At 42.0% G+C, this 14,655-nt stretch overlaps 1 protein-coding gene and 1 long non-coding RNA gene across 7 annotated transcripts in view; one reads left to right on the plus strand and one right to left on the minus strand.

The window, feature by feature from the left end:
- LOC105712318 (solute carrier family 22 member 4) overlaps positions 1–14,655 on the plus strand; it is a 56,722-nt gene that overhangs the window by 34,730 nt on the left and 7,337 nt on the right. For 3 of the 6 annotated variants that reach the window (XM_021677496.2, XM_021677498.2, XM_021677497.2), the window contains 5 exons: positions 3,237–3,331; positions 7,038–7,252; positions 8,129–8,311; positions 8,440–8,472; positions 11,817–11,952. In XM_021677496.2, coding sequence (XP_021533171.1) covers positions 3,237–3,331; positions 7,038–7,252; positions 8,129–8,311; positions 8,440–8,472; positions 11,817–11,952 — 662 coding nt within the window. Of the gene's footprint in view, positions 1–3,236; positions 3,332–7,037; positions 7,253–8,128; positions 8,312–8,439; positions 10,806–11,816; positions 11,953–14,655 lie in introns of those variants that run through there. The other 3 variants (XM_012445343.3, XM_012445394.2, XR_010338763.1) reach the window with 2 other exon arrangements.
- LOC105712563 (uncharacterized) overlaps positions 7,018–14,655 on the minus strand; it is a 29,379-nt gene continuing 21,741 nt past the window's right edge. Inside the window, exon 4 of the long non-coding RNA XR_001106366.3 lies at positions 7,018–7,246. This is a non-coding gene — a long non-coding RNA (uncharacterized LOC105712563). The remainder of the gene's footprint in view (positions 7,247–14,655) is intronic.

Below are 14,655 nucleotides of genomic sequence, written 5' to 3' on the forward strand. Positions count from 1 at the left end.
TGCTCAGGACACCTAAAGAAGACTATGGTGGCTTCAGTGGCATTATACATGCCCCACAGCAAAGCAGATAGTGCGGAAAGTAGAACTCTATGGAGGACGGTGGGCATGCCACTGCTCACCTTGAGGGCTTCTCCAATTCCTGGCCTTCAGGACTTTTTCCAGAAGCAGATACTCTGGCTACAGCTAGAGTGGCCCTGAACTCAAGCTCTCAGAGGGCTGCCAGGACAAAACATCCCTTAATTCTTTGTCCTTCAAATCAAGAAGTCAATTTCAAGTCTTAGTCAATTTAAATGGATAAAACAACAACAACACTGGGAGTGTCTAACACTTCTGCCCTTCAGGGCTGTGCTGGGTGTTTATTGGTATTTATCAGCTATGTGTCCTGATTCCTATCTGTGAATCTAACAGTCTAGTTGTAGGGATCCACCTATATGGATGAAAGCAATCATAAAATAGGTTGCTTTATATATGTATAGATTGTGTATATATGTATGTATGTGTGTATATATATGTGTGTATGTGTGTGGCTGATCTCAGTGAGTTGACATTGTGCCACTGCACTCCAGCCTATGTGACAGAGCAAGACTCCATCTCAAAAAACAAAGAAACAAACAAACAAAAAACATGTATGTATGTATGTATGTATATATGTATGTGTGTATATACATATGTATATATATTCATATATATGTGTATATATATGTATGTATGTGTATATATACACATACTTTTTTTTTTTTTTTGAGACGGAGTTTCGCTCTTGTTGCCCAGGCTGGAGTTCAATGGCATGATCTCAGCTCACCGCAACCTCTGCCTCCTGGGTTCAGGCAATTCTCCTACCTCAGCCTCCTAAGTAGCTGGGATTACAGGCACGCGCCACCATGCCCAGCTAATTTTTTGTATTTTTAGTAGAGACGGGGTTTCACCATGTTGACCAGGATGGTCTCGATCTCTTGACCTCGTGATCCACCCGCCTCAGCCTCCCAAAGTGCTGGGATTACAAGCGTGAGCCACCACGCCTGGCCTACACATACTTTTTTTTTTTTTTTGAGTCTCACTGTGTTGCCCAGGTTGGAGTGCAGTCATGTGATTACAGCTCACTATAGCCTCAACCTTCCAGGCTCAAGCAGTCCTCCCACCTCAACCTCCCAAGCCAGGACTACATGCACATGCCACCACACCCAGCTAACTTTATGCATTTTTTTTGTAGACACAGGACTTCACTATGTTGCCCAGGCTGGTCTCAAACTCCTAAGCTCAAGCAATTCTCCCACCTCAGCCTCCCAAAGTGCTAGGATTACAGGTGTGAGCCACCATCCTCAGCCTGACAGCACCTTCTTTCTTCCTACCATAATGCACATCTAGCCTCAATTGAACAAACCCATTGAGGGAAAAAAAAGGCCTGCGCTTTCCTAAGGCCTGGTCATCTCCCCTGCTCACCTCCTGTAGGATCCTCTTTAGGAGGATCTGTAGAGCCCTGTGCCAGCAATACAGCCTATTTAGAATGATATTGACGAGGCTACCAAATGCCAAGCACTGTGTTCTGCTCATTTAATGCTCATGCATTTTCTTCAAAAGAAAAAACTAAGGCACAACGACGTTAAGTAACTTGCCCAGGATCACACAGATGTTAAACTGAGATTTGGAACCTAGTTCTCCCAGGTACCAAAGTACATTCTCTTAACAACTTTGATTTTTAACTTCATGTTAGAGGCAGTGGCATTAACTTGGACAGGAAAAGATACAGAGTATTGTCTTAGAAAGCAGTCTTGAGCACCCTGGCTTCAGAAGAAGCACCTTCAACCCGCTCCTGGTACCTGATCCAAAGACATTTTGGTGGCTCCACTGATGCCAGGGACAACCACTGGACAGAAGGATATTCTTGTTCTGAGGTTTCCAATCCTGGCTGCTCATCGCAATCACCCAAGTGCTTTAAGAATACAGATTCTCAGGCCTCTGTATAAAAGAGTCAAAGTAGGCAAGCCCAGGGAGATACCTGGCAATTTGCATTTGAGAAGGGCCCCATGGAACCACCAAGTGTTAGCAAAGGCCTGGTCCACAGGTCCTGTCTGTGTGTACCACCCCAGAACCCTCCAAGATGATGCCTTTCCCACTAGTTTATGCAGTGGCTTTGCTTTGTTGTAATACCAGGGTTATTCTGCTGGGGGCATGTTCAGGGGCTCTACAATCCAAATAGTGCAGGAGAGAAAAGGCAATGTGGCTGTGAGCTGTTTAAGTGTCTGATTATTCCTAGAAAGAAGGAGAGCACCTGCTGTCAAGGCAGGCCTGGCACTCTCATTTATTCATAATAGAAACGCCTCCATCAGTCTCTTACTGCACATGCGCCGTAGGGCCACAGTCACCAAGTCCTGGTACTTCATCCCCTAGAGATTCCCCACCTCTAGGGGGAAGTTAGAGCCTAATAACTTTTTTGTTAGTTTCAATTCTACTCAGCTTGGTTACCTTGATTCATAACTCACGGCAAGTTACTATCAGCAAATTAAAAGTAAAAGAATAGGCCAGGTCTGGTGGCTCACGCCTGTAATCCCAGCACTTTGGGAGGCTGAGGTGGGTGGATCACCTGAGGTTAGGAGTTTGAGACAAGCCTGGCCAACATGGTGAAACCCCATCTCTACTAAAAATACAAAAAATTAGCCAGATGTGGTGGTGCCTGCCTGTAATCCCAGCTACTCAGGAAGCTGAGGCAGGAGAATCGCTTGAACCTGGGAGGTAGAGGTTGCAGTGAGCTGAGATTGTGCCACTGCACTCCAGCCTGGGTGACAGAGCAAGACTCCATCTCAAAAAACAAACAAACAAACAAACAAACAAAAAACAGAGAAGTGTAAAAAGCAGAGGTGGCCTCAAGGAAGGAACTACATGGCCCTACCCTTCAATAGGCATTCCTGAGGATCACAGATCAGTGTGGTAAAGGTCATCCATAGTGATGACTGTCAATCAGAAAAAGGTTGTGTTAGCCAATAGTCTTTGTGTAATGAGACAGGGGAAGGGGTGTCATATATTTAAAAGGCTTCTGTTTAAAATGGGCTACAAACATTTTAAAGTGCCAGAATAAGCGTCATATATGTAGATGCCCTATTGCCTCCAATTCCCACACTTCTAAGCATAGTCAGGGTGAAGTGAGAGTTGCATGCATACGTTTTGCCCATGCATCATAGCCAAAGATACTTCGTTACTACTTCTTTATCTCATGGTTATTTGCATTATTTTAATTACAGGAGCTAAATACCCTGAAGCAGCAAAAAGCTTTCATTATGGACCTGTTCAGAACTCAGAATATTGCCATAATGACCATTATGTCTTTGCTGCTATGGTAAGTAATAAGTGACCTGGAAATGCAGACATCTAGCATGTAAGTATGCAACTCATTTTCTTTGACTCAGAGGAACATTAATGGCAACACCTGGGGTTTCCTGAGGAAAAATTAAGATTATAAAGTTCTAAATTATTTTGAAATGCCTCGATTCAGTTCATGGGACTGGATGCTGAAAAATGTCACTGGGTGCAGTGGCTCATGCCTGTAATCCCAGTACTTTGAGAGGCTGAGGTGGAAAGGAGTTTGAGATCAGTCTGGCCAACATGGTGAAACCCCGTCTCTACTAAAAATACAAAAAATAGCCTGGCATGGTGGCGCGTATCTGTAATCCCAGCTACTCGGGAGGCTGAGGCAGGATAATCACTTGAACCCAGGAGGCAGAGGTTGCAGCGAGCCTAGATTGTGCTACTGCCCTCCAGCCTTGGCAGCAGGGCAACACTCTATTAAAAAAAAGAAAAGAAAGAAAAAGAAAGGCACAGGGAACAGTATTTAAGTCTGCAGTACTGGGGCCCAAAGGGAAAGCGTTCCCCTCTCCTAAAGTTATGGGATTGAGATATCATTGATGTCCCTGGGTAAGGGTTCCCTCCCCACCAAAAATTCTGAGATTAAGACTATTGATATCCCTGGTGCCTGAGGCAGAGATGCTAATTCAGCTCCTGCTCCTAAAACGGACCTGGCAATTGAACAGTGAGGCTACAATAACCTAGATCCCTATTAAGCGGATTGGAGCCTTGATAAGCTTTTTATACTTGCCAATAGCAAACTAACAAGTGGCTTTAAGGCACAGAAATAATGAATTGGCTTTATAGATTAGATTTAATAATTTATCTGCCAAGAAAAAAAGAGAAAGGAAAAAAGAAAATTCCTATTCTATGATGGCAGCGCACACGTGCACGCGCATGCATGCGCACACACACACGCATACACACTCCATCCCTGGATGCTCATAATTTACATGGAGATGCCTACCTGAACTGTTTCCTCTCTGCCTTGATTGAAGTTCCAGTTTACACACACACATACACAAAAGATGATCATCAGAACTGGTAGATTGAAGCTGCAGCTAGTCTAAGCTTATTTTTATTTATTTATTTATTTTCAAAGATGGGGTTTCACCATGATGGCCAGGCTGGTCTTGAACTCCTGACCTCAGGTGATCCACCCACCTCGGCCTCCCAAGGTGCTAGGATTATAGGCGTGAGCAACTGCACCCGGCCAGTCTAAGCTTATTTTTAAGGGCCATCCTACTTGGCAATTAGAAGAGATTGGTGACAGAACTTATGCCTCTGAATTAAGCAAGTGGGTCCCAGGTACATGACCTTCTTAGTTCTCACATTTCAGCATATATCTCTGATGTAAATGTTCTTAAGTAATAGTGCTATTAAGCTAATAAAAAATTAGTCACTAGTTCTATCTAAGCTGCTCCTATTACTAAATGGGAAAATCACTAAGATCCCTTGAGCAGTAAAGTTTAATTATTTGTTTTGTTTATGAATTGGTCCTTATGGTTATCTGATTTGGGTCTAGTATGTATAAAAAGATCCATCAGTGTTCCTGAAAGCATTTTTCAAATATCCTCTGCTTCTCGGTCATGTTAATAATAAGCAAATTTCTATACAGGGGTGTCTGCATAGTGCAGTTGTAACAAAAACGCAGGTTCAGTCGCTCACAGCTTGCAGCGTCCAATTAACAAGAGCAAGGTTCTGATGTAAGGAAAGTGACTTTTTATTCCAAAGCTAGCTTAGGGAGAAGGGTATCGGCTTCCTGACTGAAGGGTACCGCTTCTCTTTTTGGAGGAGAAAACAGGCACTTTTAAAAGGCAGAGGAGGACACGAGCAGGTGAGGGGTCCCAGTGCTAGCTTGCTACTTTATCTACTGGGCAGTTGAGTTGGTGCCTCCATGGGCAGAAATAGGCTGTACATATGGCCAAAAACTCTAGCAGGCACACTTTGGATTGGAAATTGACTGTTATATCTTGAGGAAATCTCCTAGGGGGTGAGAGTCCCACTCTGGAGCTTCTAAGCACATAGATAAACTTGCCCTGAGGGGATTGTCCAGTGAAGAGGAGGTTAAAAGGCACTTCTAGGGCCGGGTGCAGTGGCTCACGCCTGTAATCCCAGCACTTTGGGAGGCCTTATCTACTGGGCAGTTGAGTAGGTGCCTTCATGGGCAGAAATAGGTTGTACAGGTGGCCAAAAACTCTAGCAGGCACTCTTTGGGTTGGAAATTGACTGTTATCTCTTGAGGAAATCTCCCAGGGAGTGAGAGTTCCACTCTGGAGCTTCTAAGCACATAGTTAGATAAACTTGCCCTGCACAGTGTCCAGTGAAGAGAGGGTTAAAAGGCACTTCTAGGGCCAGGTGCAGTGGCTCATGCCTGTAATCACAGCACTTTGGGAGGCTAAGGCGGGTGGATCATGAGGTCAGGAAATCGAGACCATCCTGGCCAACATGGTATAACCCCATCTCTACTAAAAATACAAAAAATTTCGCTGGGCGTGGTGGCGCACATCTGTAGTCCCAGCTACTTGGGAGGCTGAAGCAGGAGAATTATTCGAACCCAGGAGGTAGAGATTGCAGTGAGCCGAGACTGTGACACTCCACTACAATCTGGGCGACAGTGCAAGACTCTTCATCTCAAAAACAAAACAAAACAAAAACAAAGGCACTTCTAAAGAGCAAGTAGAAAGTAGGGAAAAGGAGGAATGAGAAAAGAAGAGAGAGAAAATAAACTATCTCTTAGAAAAAAAGAGGGTACTCAGTTACATAGTAATTTTTCCACAGGGAAGCTTTTTTTTTTTTTTTTTTTGAGATGGGGTCTGGGGTCTTGCTCTGTCACTCAGGCTGGAGTACGATAGTGCGATCTTGGCTCACTGTAACCTCTGCTTCCTGAGTTCAAGCAATTCTGTCTCAGCCTCCCAAGTAGCTGGGATTATAGGTGCATACCACCATGCCCAGCTAATTTTTGTATTTTTTAGTAGAGACGGGGTTTCACCATGTTGGCCAGGCTGGTCTCAAACTCCTGACCTCAGGTGATTTGTCTGCCTCAGTCTCCCAAAGTGCTGGGATTTCAGGTGTGAACCACCACACCCAGCCCATGGAGAAGCTTCTACATGGACGTTAACTATAATGACAGGATGTACAGGCTGCACTCTGATACTTGGAAGCATTAAGGGACATTCCTCTTTTGCCTAAAGAGAATCAGAATTTACTCTAAGTGGATCCCACAGTATGACCCTTGTATCTTCTTTTTTGTTAAAGAATGAAATCTGGATTTTATGTTCACTGATGTGACTAATAGTTTTTCTTCAAATAATAGCTCTAAGAGATTGAGGAGGTACAAACTATTCAGAAAATAGGAAAACTTGAAATCAACTAACTGAGAAAAGGTATTGTTGAATTTGGTATATATCTAGACTAGCATTGTCCAATAAAACTTTCTGCAGTGATGGAAATGCTTTATATCTATGTTGTTCAATGTAGCAACCACTAGCTACACATGACTATTAAGAACTTGAAGTGTGGCTAGTGTAACTAAGGAAATGAATTTGTAATTTTATTTAATTTTACTTTATTTAAATTTAAGTAGCCAATGAGGGTTGTGGCTACTTATAGGACAGCAAGATATAGACAATTTCTTGACCATCATAAAACCTTAGAGAGATTCACACCATCCCATTGTCATTTTTACCTTTTTCTTTCAGGATGCTGACCTCAGTGGGTTACTTTGCTCTGTCTCTGGATGCTCCTAATTTACATGGAGATGCCTACCTGAACTGTTTCCTCTCTGCCTTGATTGAAGTTCCAGCTTACGTTATAGCCTGGCTGCTACTGCGAACCCTGCCCAGGCGTTATATCATAGCTGCAGTACTGTTCTGGGGAGGAGGTGTGCTTCTCTTCATTCAACTGGTACCTGCAGGTAATAAGTTAACCAAGATGAACAGCTTACCAGAAAAGACCCACATATCGACCAGGCTGCTTCTGAGTCACTGCTCCCTGTTTATTCAGCCTTTACATCATAAGCTATTCATAAGTCAATCGGACAGGTGATTGCTCACTACGTATGTTGTTTCCTGTGTTCAACAAACAGAAGAGACAGCCTTGGAGAAGCAGAAAGCACCAAAGAGGAAGAGTAACTCTCCCAGTCATCCCCTTCACAGAAAGACTCACCTAAAATCTTCCTTTGAGTCATAGTCATGATTCCTAATTTCTGGCTACTGTCAAACCTTTTCCCTGGGTGTATATTCAAGTATTACAGTGAGTAGAACATGTTGGTTCCAGGATACATTCAGTGATTTTCTGGTCTGAATCTTTAAGTAGTTAAATAGCACACAAAAGGATATATGCTTCCCTATTTCCCTTGTGTCTGACATTCTCATAATATTAAAATGTCAATAAATTATTGATAGTAATAGAAATACACATTTCTTAATAATAAGATAGATAATAACAGGATAGAAAGGATTGGCCCTCCTCTTTGAAGATAAAACTTAACTATATTAACATGCTAATAGCTTACCATGAAACTGTTGTAACAAACAAAAGACAAGTGGACAAAGGTCACTGAATGCACTTATGACCTAGAATAACAGTAGAACAAAGTACAAAGCCACCCCTCACACTCCATCTTTGTCCATGCTCAAGTATTAGGACATTTAAAGAGAAAAGGCTATTTGGGAATACATTTATGTTAATAAAAGCACTCCCACTGAAGCAAAAAGGACAATAAAAACAACTGAGATAAGAAAGTATCACTTCTAAAAGCACCCTTGTTTACACCAGGTTTCTTTTCCAGATTATTACTTCTTATCTATTGGTCTGGTCATGCTGGGAAAATTTGGGATCACCTCTGCATTCTCCATGCTGTATGTCTTTACTGCTGAGCTCTACCCAACCCTGGTCAGGAACATGGCGGTAGGGGTCACATCCATGGCCTCCAGAGTGGGCAGCATCATTGCCCCCTACTTCGTTTACCTCGGTGAGCTGCATCTTGTCCATTTATCCTTCATTTAAATTAGCTTTCAATATAAAATATTTTCATTGTGAAAACTCCAAATAGCATAGAATGTTCTGGAAAAAAGTACAAGTTCACCTTTCCTCTCCCAGGAGGAGCCCTAGAAAGCCAACACAAACTGTTCGGTGAGTAGCCCTACAGACATTTTGTTTTGCACAACATCATGTACACATATTTTGCAATATCTATGAAATTTTTTAATGGCATGGACAAAGATGGAGCATGAGGGGTGGTGGCTATATAATTTTTTGAACACACAAGCAGGCCAGGTGTGGTGGCTTACACCTGTAATCCCAGCACTTTGGCAGGCAGATCACTTGAGATCAGGAGTTCGAGACCAGCCTGGCCAACATGGCGAAACCCCCTACTAAAAATACAAAAAATTAGCTGGGCATGGTGGCAGGTGCCTGTAATCCCAGCTACTTGGCAGTCTGAGGCAGGAGAATTGCTTGAACCCAGGAGGCGGAGGCTGCAGTGAGCCAAGATCGTGCCATTGCATTCCAGTCTAGGCAACAAGAGCAAAATTCCATCTCAAATAAATAAATTAAATAATATAAAAATAATAAACACACAAATAACATTATATACATTGAAACTTTTAAAACTTAACATTGTATCAGAATATCCTTCCAAATGGTTACATATTGCTCCTTTACCTTCTTTTTAAAATAAGTACATAGTTCTTCCAATATATGTATACACATAATTTATTTAACTGGGCTCCAATGAATGGAGAACATGCAGGTCATTTCCAGGTTTTTGCTACTACAAAGAACATTACAGCAAACATTCTTCTATGCTCCTACACCCTTTGTGAATTTACTTACATATATTTGGATTCACAGATAGATTTATAAAAGTAAAATTCCTGGAGCAAAAGTGCCGTTAAAAAATTTCATAGATATTGCCAAATTGAACTCTAAATATTGTATGAAATTACAATCCAATTATTAATAGGTAAGAGTGGTTGCTTCTAATAATCTCACCAACAATAAAGATTACCTAATTCTTTTTTTTTTTTTTTTTTTTTGAGACAGGGTCTCACTCTGGAGTATACTGATGTGATCCTAGATCGCAGCTCACTGCAGCCTCAATCTTCCAAGTTCAAGAGATCCTCCCACCTCAGCCTCCCAAGTAGCTGGGACTATAGGCATGCACACTACTAAGCCCAGCTAATTTTTTTTGGTAGAGACAGTATTTTGCCATGTTGCCCAGGCTGGTTTCAAACTCCTGGGCTCAAGCGATTCACCTGCTTCAAACTCCCAAAGTACTGGGATTACAGGCATGAGCCACAGCACCTGGCCTACCTAATTTTTTTTTATCATTGGTCATCTGTTATGTAAAACATGAATATCATCATGACTTTCATTCCTATTTATTTAATTATGAATGAGGTTAAGCATATTTTTGTGCATTTATTGGCCATTCTATTTATCTTTCAGTGAACTGACTGCTCATGTTCTTTGCCCTTCCCCCACTTTTGTTTTTTGAGACTGAGTCTCACTCTGTCGTCCAGGCTGGAGTGCAGTGGTGCAATCTCAACTCACTGCAACCTCCACCACCCAGGTTCAAGCAGTTCTCCTGTCTCAACTTCCCTAGTAGCTGGGACTACAGGCACATGCCACCAAGCCCAGCTAAATTTGTTTTTGTGTTTTTAGTAGAGAGGGGTTTCACCATATTGATCAGGCTGGTCTTGAACTCCTGACCTCAAGTGATCCATCTGCCTTGGCCTTTTACAGACATGGGCCACTGCGCCCAGTCTTCTTTGCCCATTCTTTAATGGTGTTTTCATCTTTTTCATTTTATTTATACAAGCTCTTTGCAATGGAAGAAATTAGCTCTTTGTACATATGTTGCAAATATTTTTTATAGTTTACCATTTGCATCTTGACTTTATGGTATCTTTGTAATGAAGACAATTTTAGTTTTAGTATACTCAAAGGTGTCAATCTGAAATGACACCATAGAGGTGTTTCAGTAGCATGTTCAACTTCAGGTAGGATCTGACACTCCATGCCTGATTCTCATTAAGGACTCCACTGGTGAGAAATGTAGACACACCTCATCAATTGCTCAATTGGTTACCTACTGGTACACACAGGCACACACATACACACACACACACACCTGAAAATATATATGAATTCTTTTTTTTTTTTTTTTGAGACAGAGTTTCGGTCTTGTTACCCAGGCTGGAGTGCAATGGTGTGATCTCGGTTCACCGCAACCTCCTCCGCCTCCTGGGTTCAGGCAATTCTCCTCCCTCCTGAGTAGCTGGGATTACAGGCACACGCCACTATGCCCAGCTAATTTGTTGTATTTTTAGTAGAGACGGGGTTTCACCATGTTGACCAGGATGGTCTCGATCTCTTGACCTCGTGATCCACCCACCTCAGCCTCCCAAAGTGCTGGGATTACAGGCGTGAGCCACCGCGCCCGGCCTGAATTCTTAAGAAAGGTATAATCCAAATCCTTACAGAGAAAGAGAAACATTTTCCTAACTTAAAAGTATTCTGCACAGTTGCCCTGAGCCACACCTGAGATAGCAGATTATACAGAGTGGTGTTATTTTTCCCTTTGTCCTTCCCTGTATTTTCAAACCATGCTCAGACAGTCCAGTGATCAGACACCAGTACATAAGATAGGGAGTCCAAGCGCCTTCTACTCTTTAGTAGCTACTCCTGTTAGTGACACAGAGGCCTCAGAAAAGCTTCAAGAATAATATTTTCCTTATGCTTTGGGTCAAATGAAATCCATGGGTGTACTGCTCCTCTATAAGCTCTGTATGTAAACAGAGGCAAAGCAAGATGAGGATCTGTTGTTCTCCAGTGTGAGTAAAGCTTCATAAAGAAGAGATTACATATTAACCCAAGATATGTAAATGCTGCAAAAAGCAGCCAAATCCAGGCACATAGTGCCTTTGCAGAAAGTGCCTGATATTTATTATTTACTGATTTAATCTGGAGTGAACATAATACTTAATTTTTTTTTTTTTTTGAGTCTCATAGCTCTGTGGACCTAACTTTCCACTGCATCCTACTAGTCTGGGCAAAAGCAGAGATCACACCAGACTTATCATGGCCAAAACCTATCCCTGAAACATCCTGGTTAACCTCCTTCTCCTTGATGTCCTCCTAACCCCCATTTCCAATTATCTCCACCTTAAGAAGAGAATTCTGGTAGGCAAAGAACCTCCCAAAGGAATGTCTGTCACACATGACTGAGTAGTAGCTTAGAGGATACCAGTTGACAGGAAAGAATGAAAAACCTTATGATAATGCAAAAGCATTATAGAAATGCACAATGTTATCTGCCAAAAAGAAATGGATATTTTGCTTACTTTTTTTCTCTGAAAATGTTCAGATTTAAAACCACTCTCATACTGTTCACCACCTTCACAAAATGATGCTCAAGAGTGCCCAGAGAGTCCTCATATTTTGTTGATGTTCTTATGTCCCATGCTTTATAGGTGCTTACAACAGAATGCTGCCCTACATCGTCATGGGTAGTCTGACTGTCCTGATTGGAATCATCACCCTTCTTTTCCCTGAAAGTTTGGGAACAACTCTTCCAGAAACCTTAGAGCAGATGCAGAAAGTGAAATGGTAAGTAGAACTTAACAAAATGATACCAAAATGCTTTAAGGAGAATAAGCATGGAAGAATAGCTAGGAAGCTTCAGAAAGAGAAGAGTAATAAGTAGAGACTGGCTCTATCAGATAATAAAGCATATTGCTGGCCAGGCATGGTGGCTCACACTTGTAATCCCAACACTTTGGGAGGCTGAGGCAGGTGTATCACCTGAGGTCAGGAGTTTGAGACCAACCTGGCCAACATAGTGAAACCCCGTCTCTACTAAAAATACAAAAAATTAGCCGAGCATGATGGCAGGCACATGTAATCCTAGCTACTCGGGAGGCTGAGGCAGGAGAATCACTTAAACCCAGGAGGCAGGGGTTGCAGTGAGCCAAGATCGCACCACTGCGCTCCAGCCTGGGCAACAAAAGTGAAAATCATCTCAAAAAAAAATAATAATAATAATATTACAGCATACTGTTGAGCAATAGTAATTAAAACAGTGTGATAATGGTATAGGAATAGAAACCAATGGAAAAGGATAGAGTTCAGGATAAAACCCAAGAAAATATAAAAATTCGGTATGTAATAAAAAGTAGCAAAGTCAAGGGAGAAAAGTTAATTAAGTAAAAGGCATTAGAACATTCAGTTAGACATTTTGAATAAATAAAAAAACTGGATCTTAAAAAAAAAAAATGCATTGGCTGGGCACAGTGGCTCACGCCTATATTCCCAGCACTTAGGGAGGCTAAGGCAGGCAAATTGCTTGAGGTCAGGAGTTCAAGCCCAGCTTGGCCAACATGGTGAAACCTTGTCTCTACTAAAAATACAAAAATTGGCCAAGTGTGGTGACACACCCCTGTAATCCCAGCTACTCTGGAGGCTGAGGCAGGAGAATCACTTGAACAGGGAGGTGGAGGTTGCAGTGAACCAAGATCTCGCCACTGCACTCCAGCCTGGGTGACAGAGTGAGACTCCATCTCAAAAAAAAAAAAAGAAAAAGAAAAATGCATCAAGATAAAATCCAGACAGTTAAAAAAATTAGGCCTAAAAATGTAAAATCGGCCGGGCGCGGTGGCTCACGCCTGTAATCCCAGCACTTTGGGAGGCCGAGGCGGGTGGATCACGAGGTCAAGAGATCGAGACCATCCTGGTCAACATGGTGAAACCCGTCTCTACTAAAAATACAAAATTAGCTGGGCATGGTGGTGCGTGCCTGTAATCCCAGCTACTCAGGAGGCTAAGGCAGGAGAATTGCCTGAACCCAGGAGGCGGAGGTTGCGGTGAGCCGAGATCGCGCCATTGCACTCCAGCCTGGGTAACAAGACCGAAACTCTGTCTCAAAAAAAAAATGTAAAATCATAAATGTACCAGGAGAAAACAAATATGTGTATAACCTTAGAGAAGATCTTTCTGAGCATAACATAAAATCAAAGAGCCATAAAGGAAAAGATTGATATATCTGATTGTACATTTTAAAAATTATTGGCAAGGCAAAAGAAACCACCCACAAAGACAAAAGTCAATAAGCCAGGAGAATATATTTGCTACACAAAATCTAGACATAAGGCTAATATACCTAATATACAAAAAGCTCATAGTAATCAGTGAGAAAAAGACAAATAATTCGGTAGGAAAACCAGCAAAGGACAAGAACAGACAGTTTACAGAAGAAGTCACTTCAATGTCCAATATACACATTAAAAAAGGAATTTGTCCACATTAATAAGGAAATGCAAAAATAAAACAATTCAAAATCATTTTTTTGGCCTATGAGATTGTGCAAGGGTTTTTCTTCTTGACACAAACCAATTCTGACACCTATTGAGTGTCCTACAATTCAGTTCAATGTTGACAATACCTGAAGTTAGCATCAGACTCCACAGGTATAAAGACTCAGTCCCACAATACTGCCTCGCTTCAGTCATCATTTACAAGTGTCAAGTCCCCAGTTACCCACATTTCTCTCTGACTTTGCTGCAAAGTCTGGGGTTCCAACAACTCCCCTCCTCGGGTTTGATAATTTACTAGAATGACTCATAGCACTCAGGAAAACACTGACCATTCTCGGTTTCTTATAAAGGATACGAATGAGCAGCCAGATGAAGAGGTACATAGGGAGAGGTCTGGAAAGGTCCTGAGTGCAGAGCTTCTGTCCCTGTGGAGTTAAGGTGCACTGTCCTCCTGACACATGGATGTGGTCACCAACTCGGAAGCTCTCCAAACCTCATCATTTAGAGGTTTTCATGGAGGTTTAGTCGCCTTGGCATGAGGATTATTAAGTCTATCCCCAGCCCCTCTCCTCTCCCTAGAGGTTAGGAGGAGAGTAGAGCTGAAAGTTCCAGGTTTCTAATCAAGGCTTAGTCTTCTGGTAACCAGCCCCCAACCTGAAGCTATCTAAGGGCCCTGCCGAGGGCTGCCTCATTAGAACAAAAGAAGCTCTTATCACCTGCTATCACTCTGGAAATTATAAGAGATTCCAGAGACAAAGACCAGTATCTTTTTATGACACTACAGCAAACATTTAAAAGATTAGTGGTATTGTAGGAGTAGTTGAGAGTTTTGAGTAACATTGCCGGGCTTTAAATCCCAAATCTACTGCAAAAATTTGGGCATATCACTTAATATTCACTAAACCTCAGTATTCCTGTTATATGGAGATATTTCATATGGCTATTTTGAGGTTATAAAAGATAAAGTGTTCTCAGTGCCTGGCCTTGATAAACAGAAGCC

This window comes from Aotus nancymaae, unplaced genomic scaffold (genome assembly GCF_030222135.1).
Source record: "Aotus nancymaae isolate 86718 unplaced genomic scaffold, 86718_ANA_hifiasm-v0.15.2.pri h1tg000064l_1, whole genome shotgun sequence".
Taxonomy (NCBI): domain Eukaryota; kingdom Metazoa; phylum Chordata; class Mammalia; order Primates; family Aotidae; genus Aotus; species Aotus nancymaae.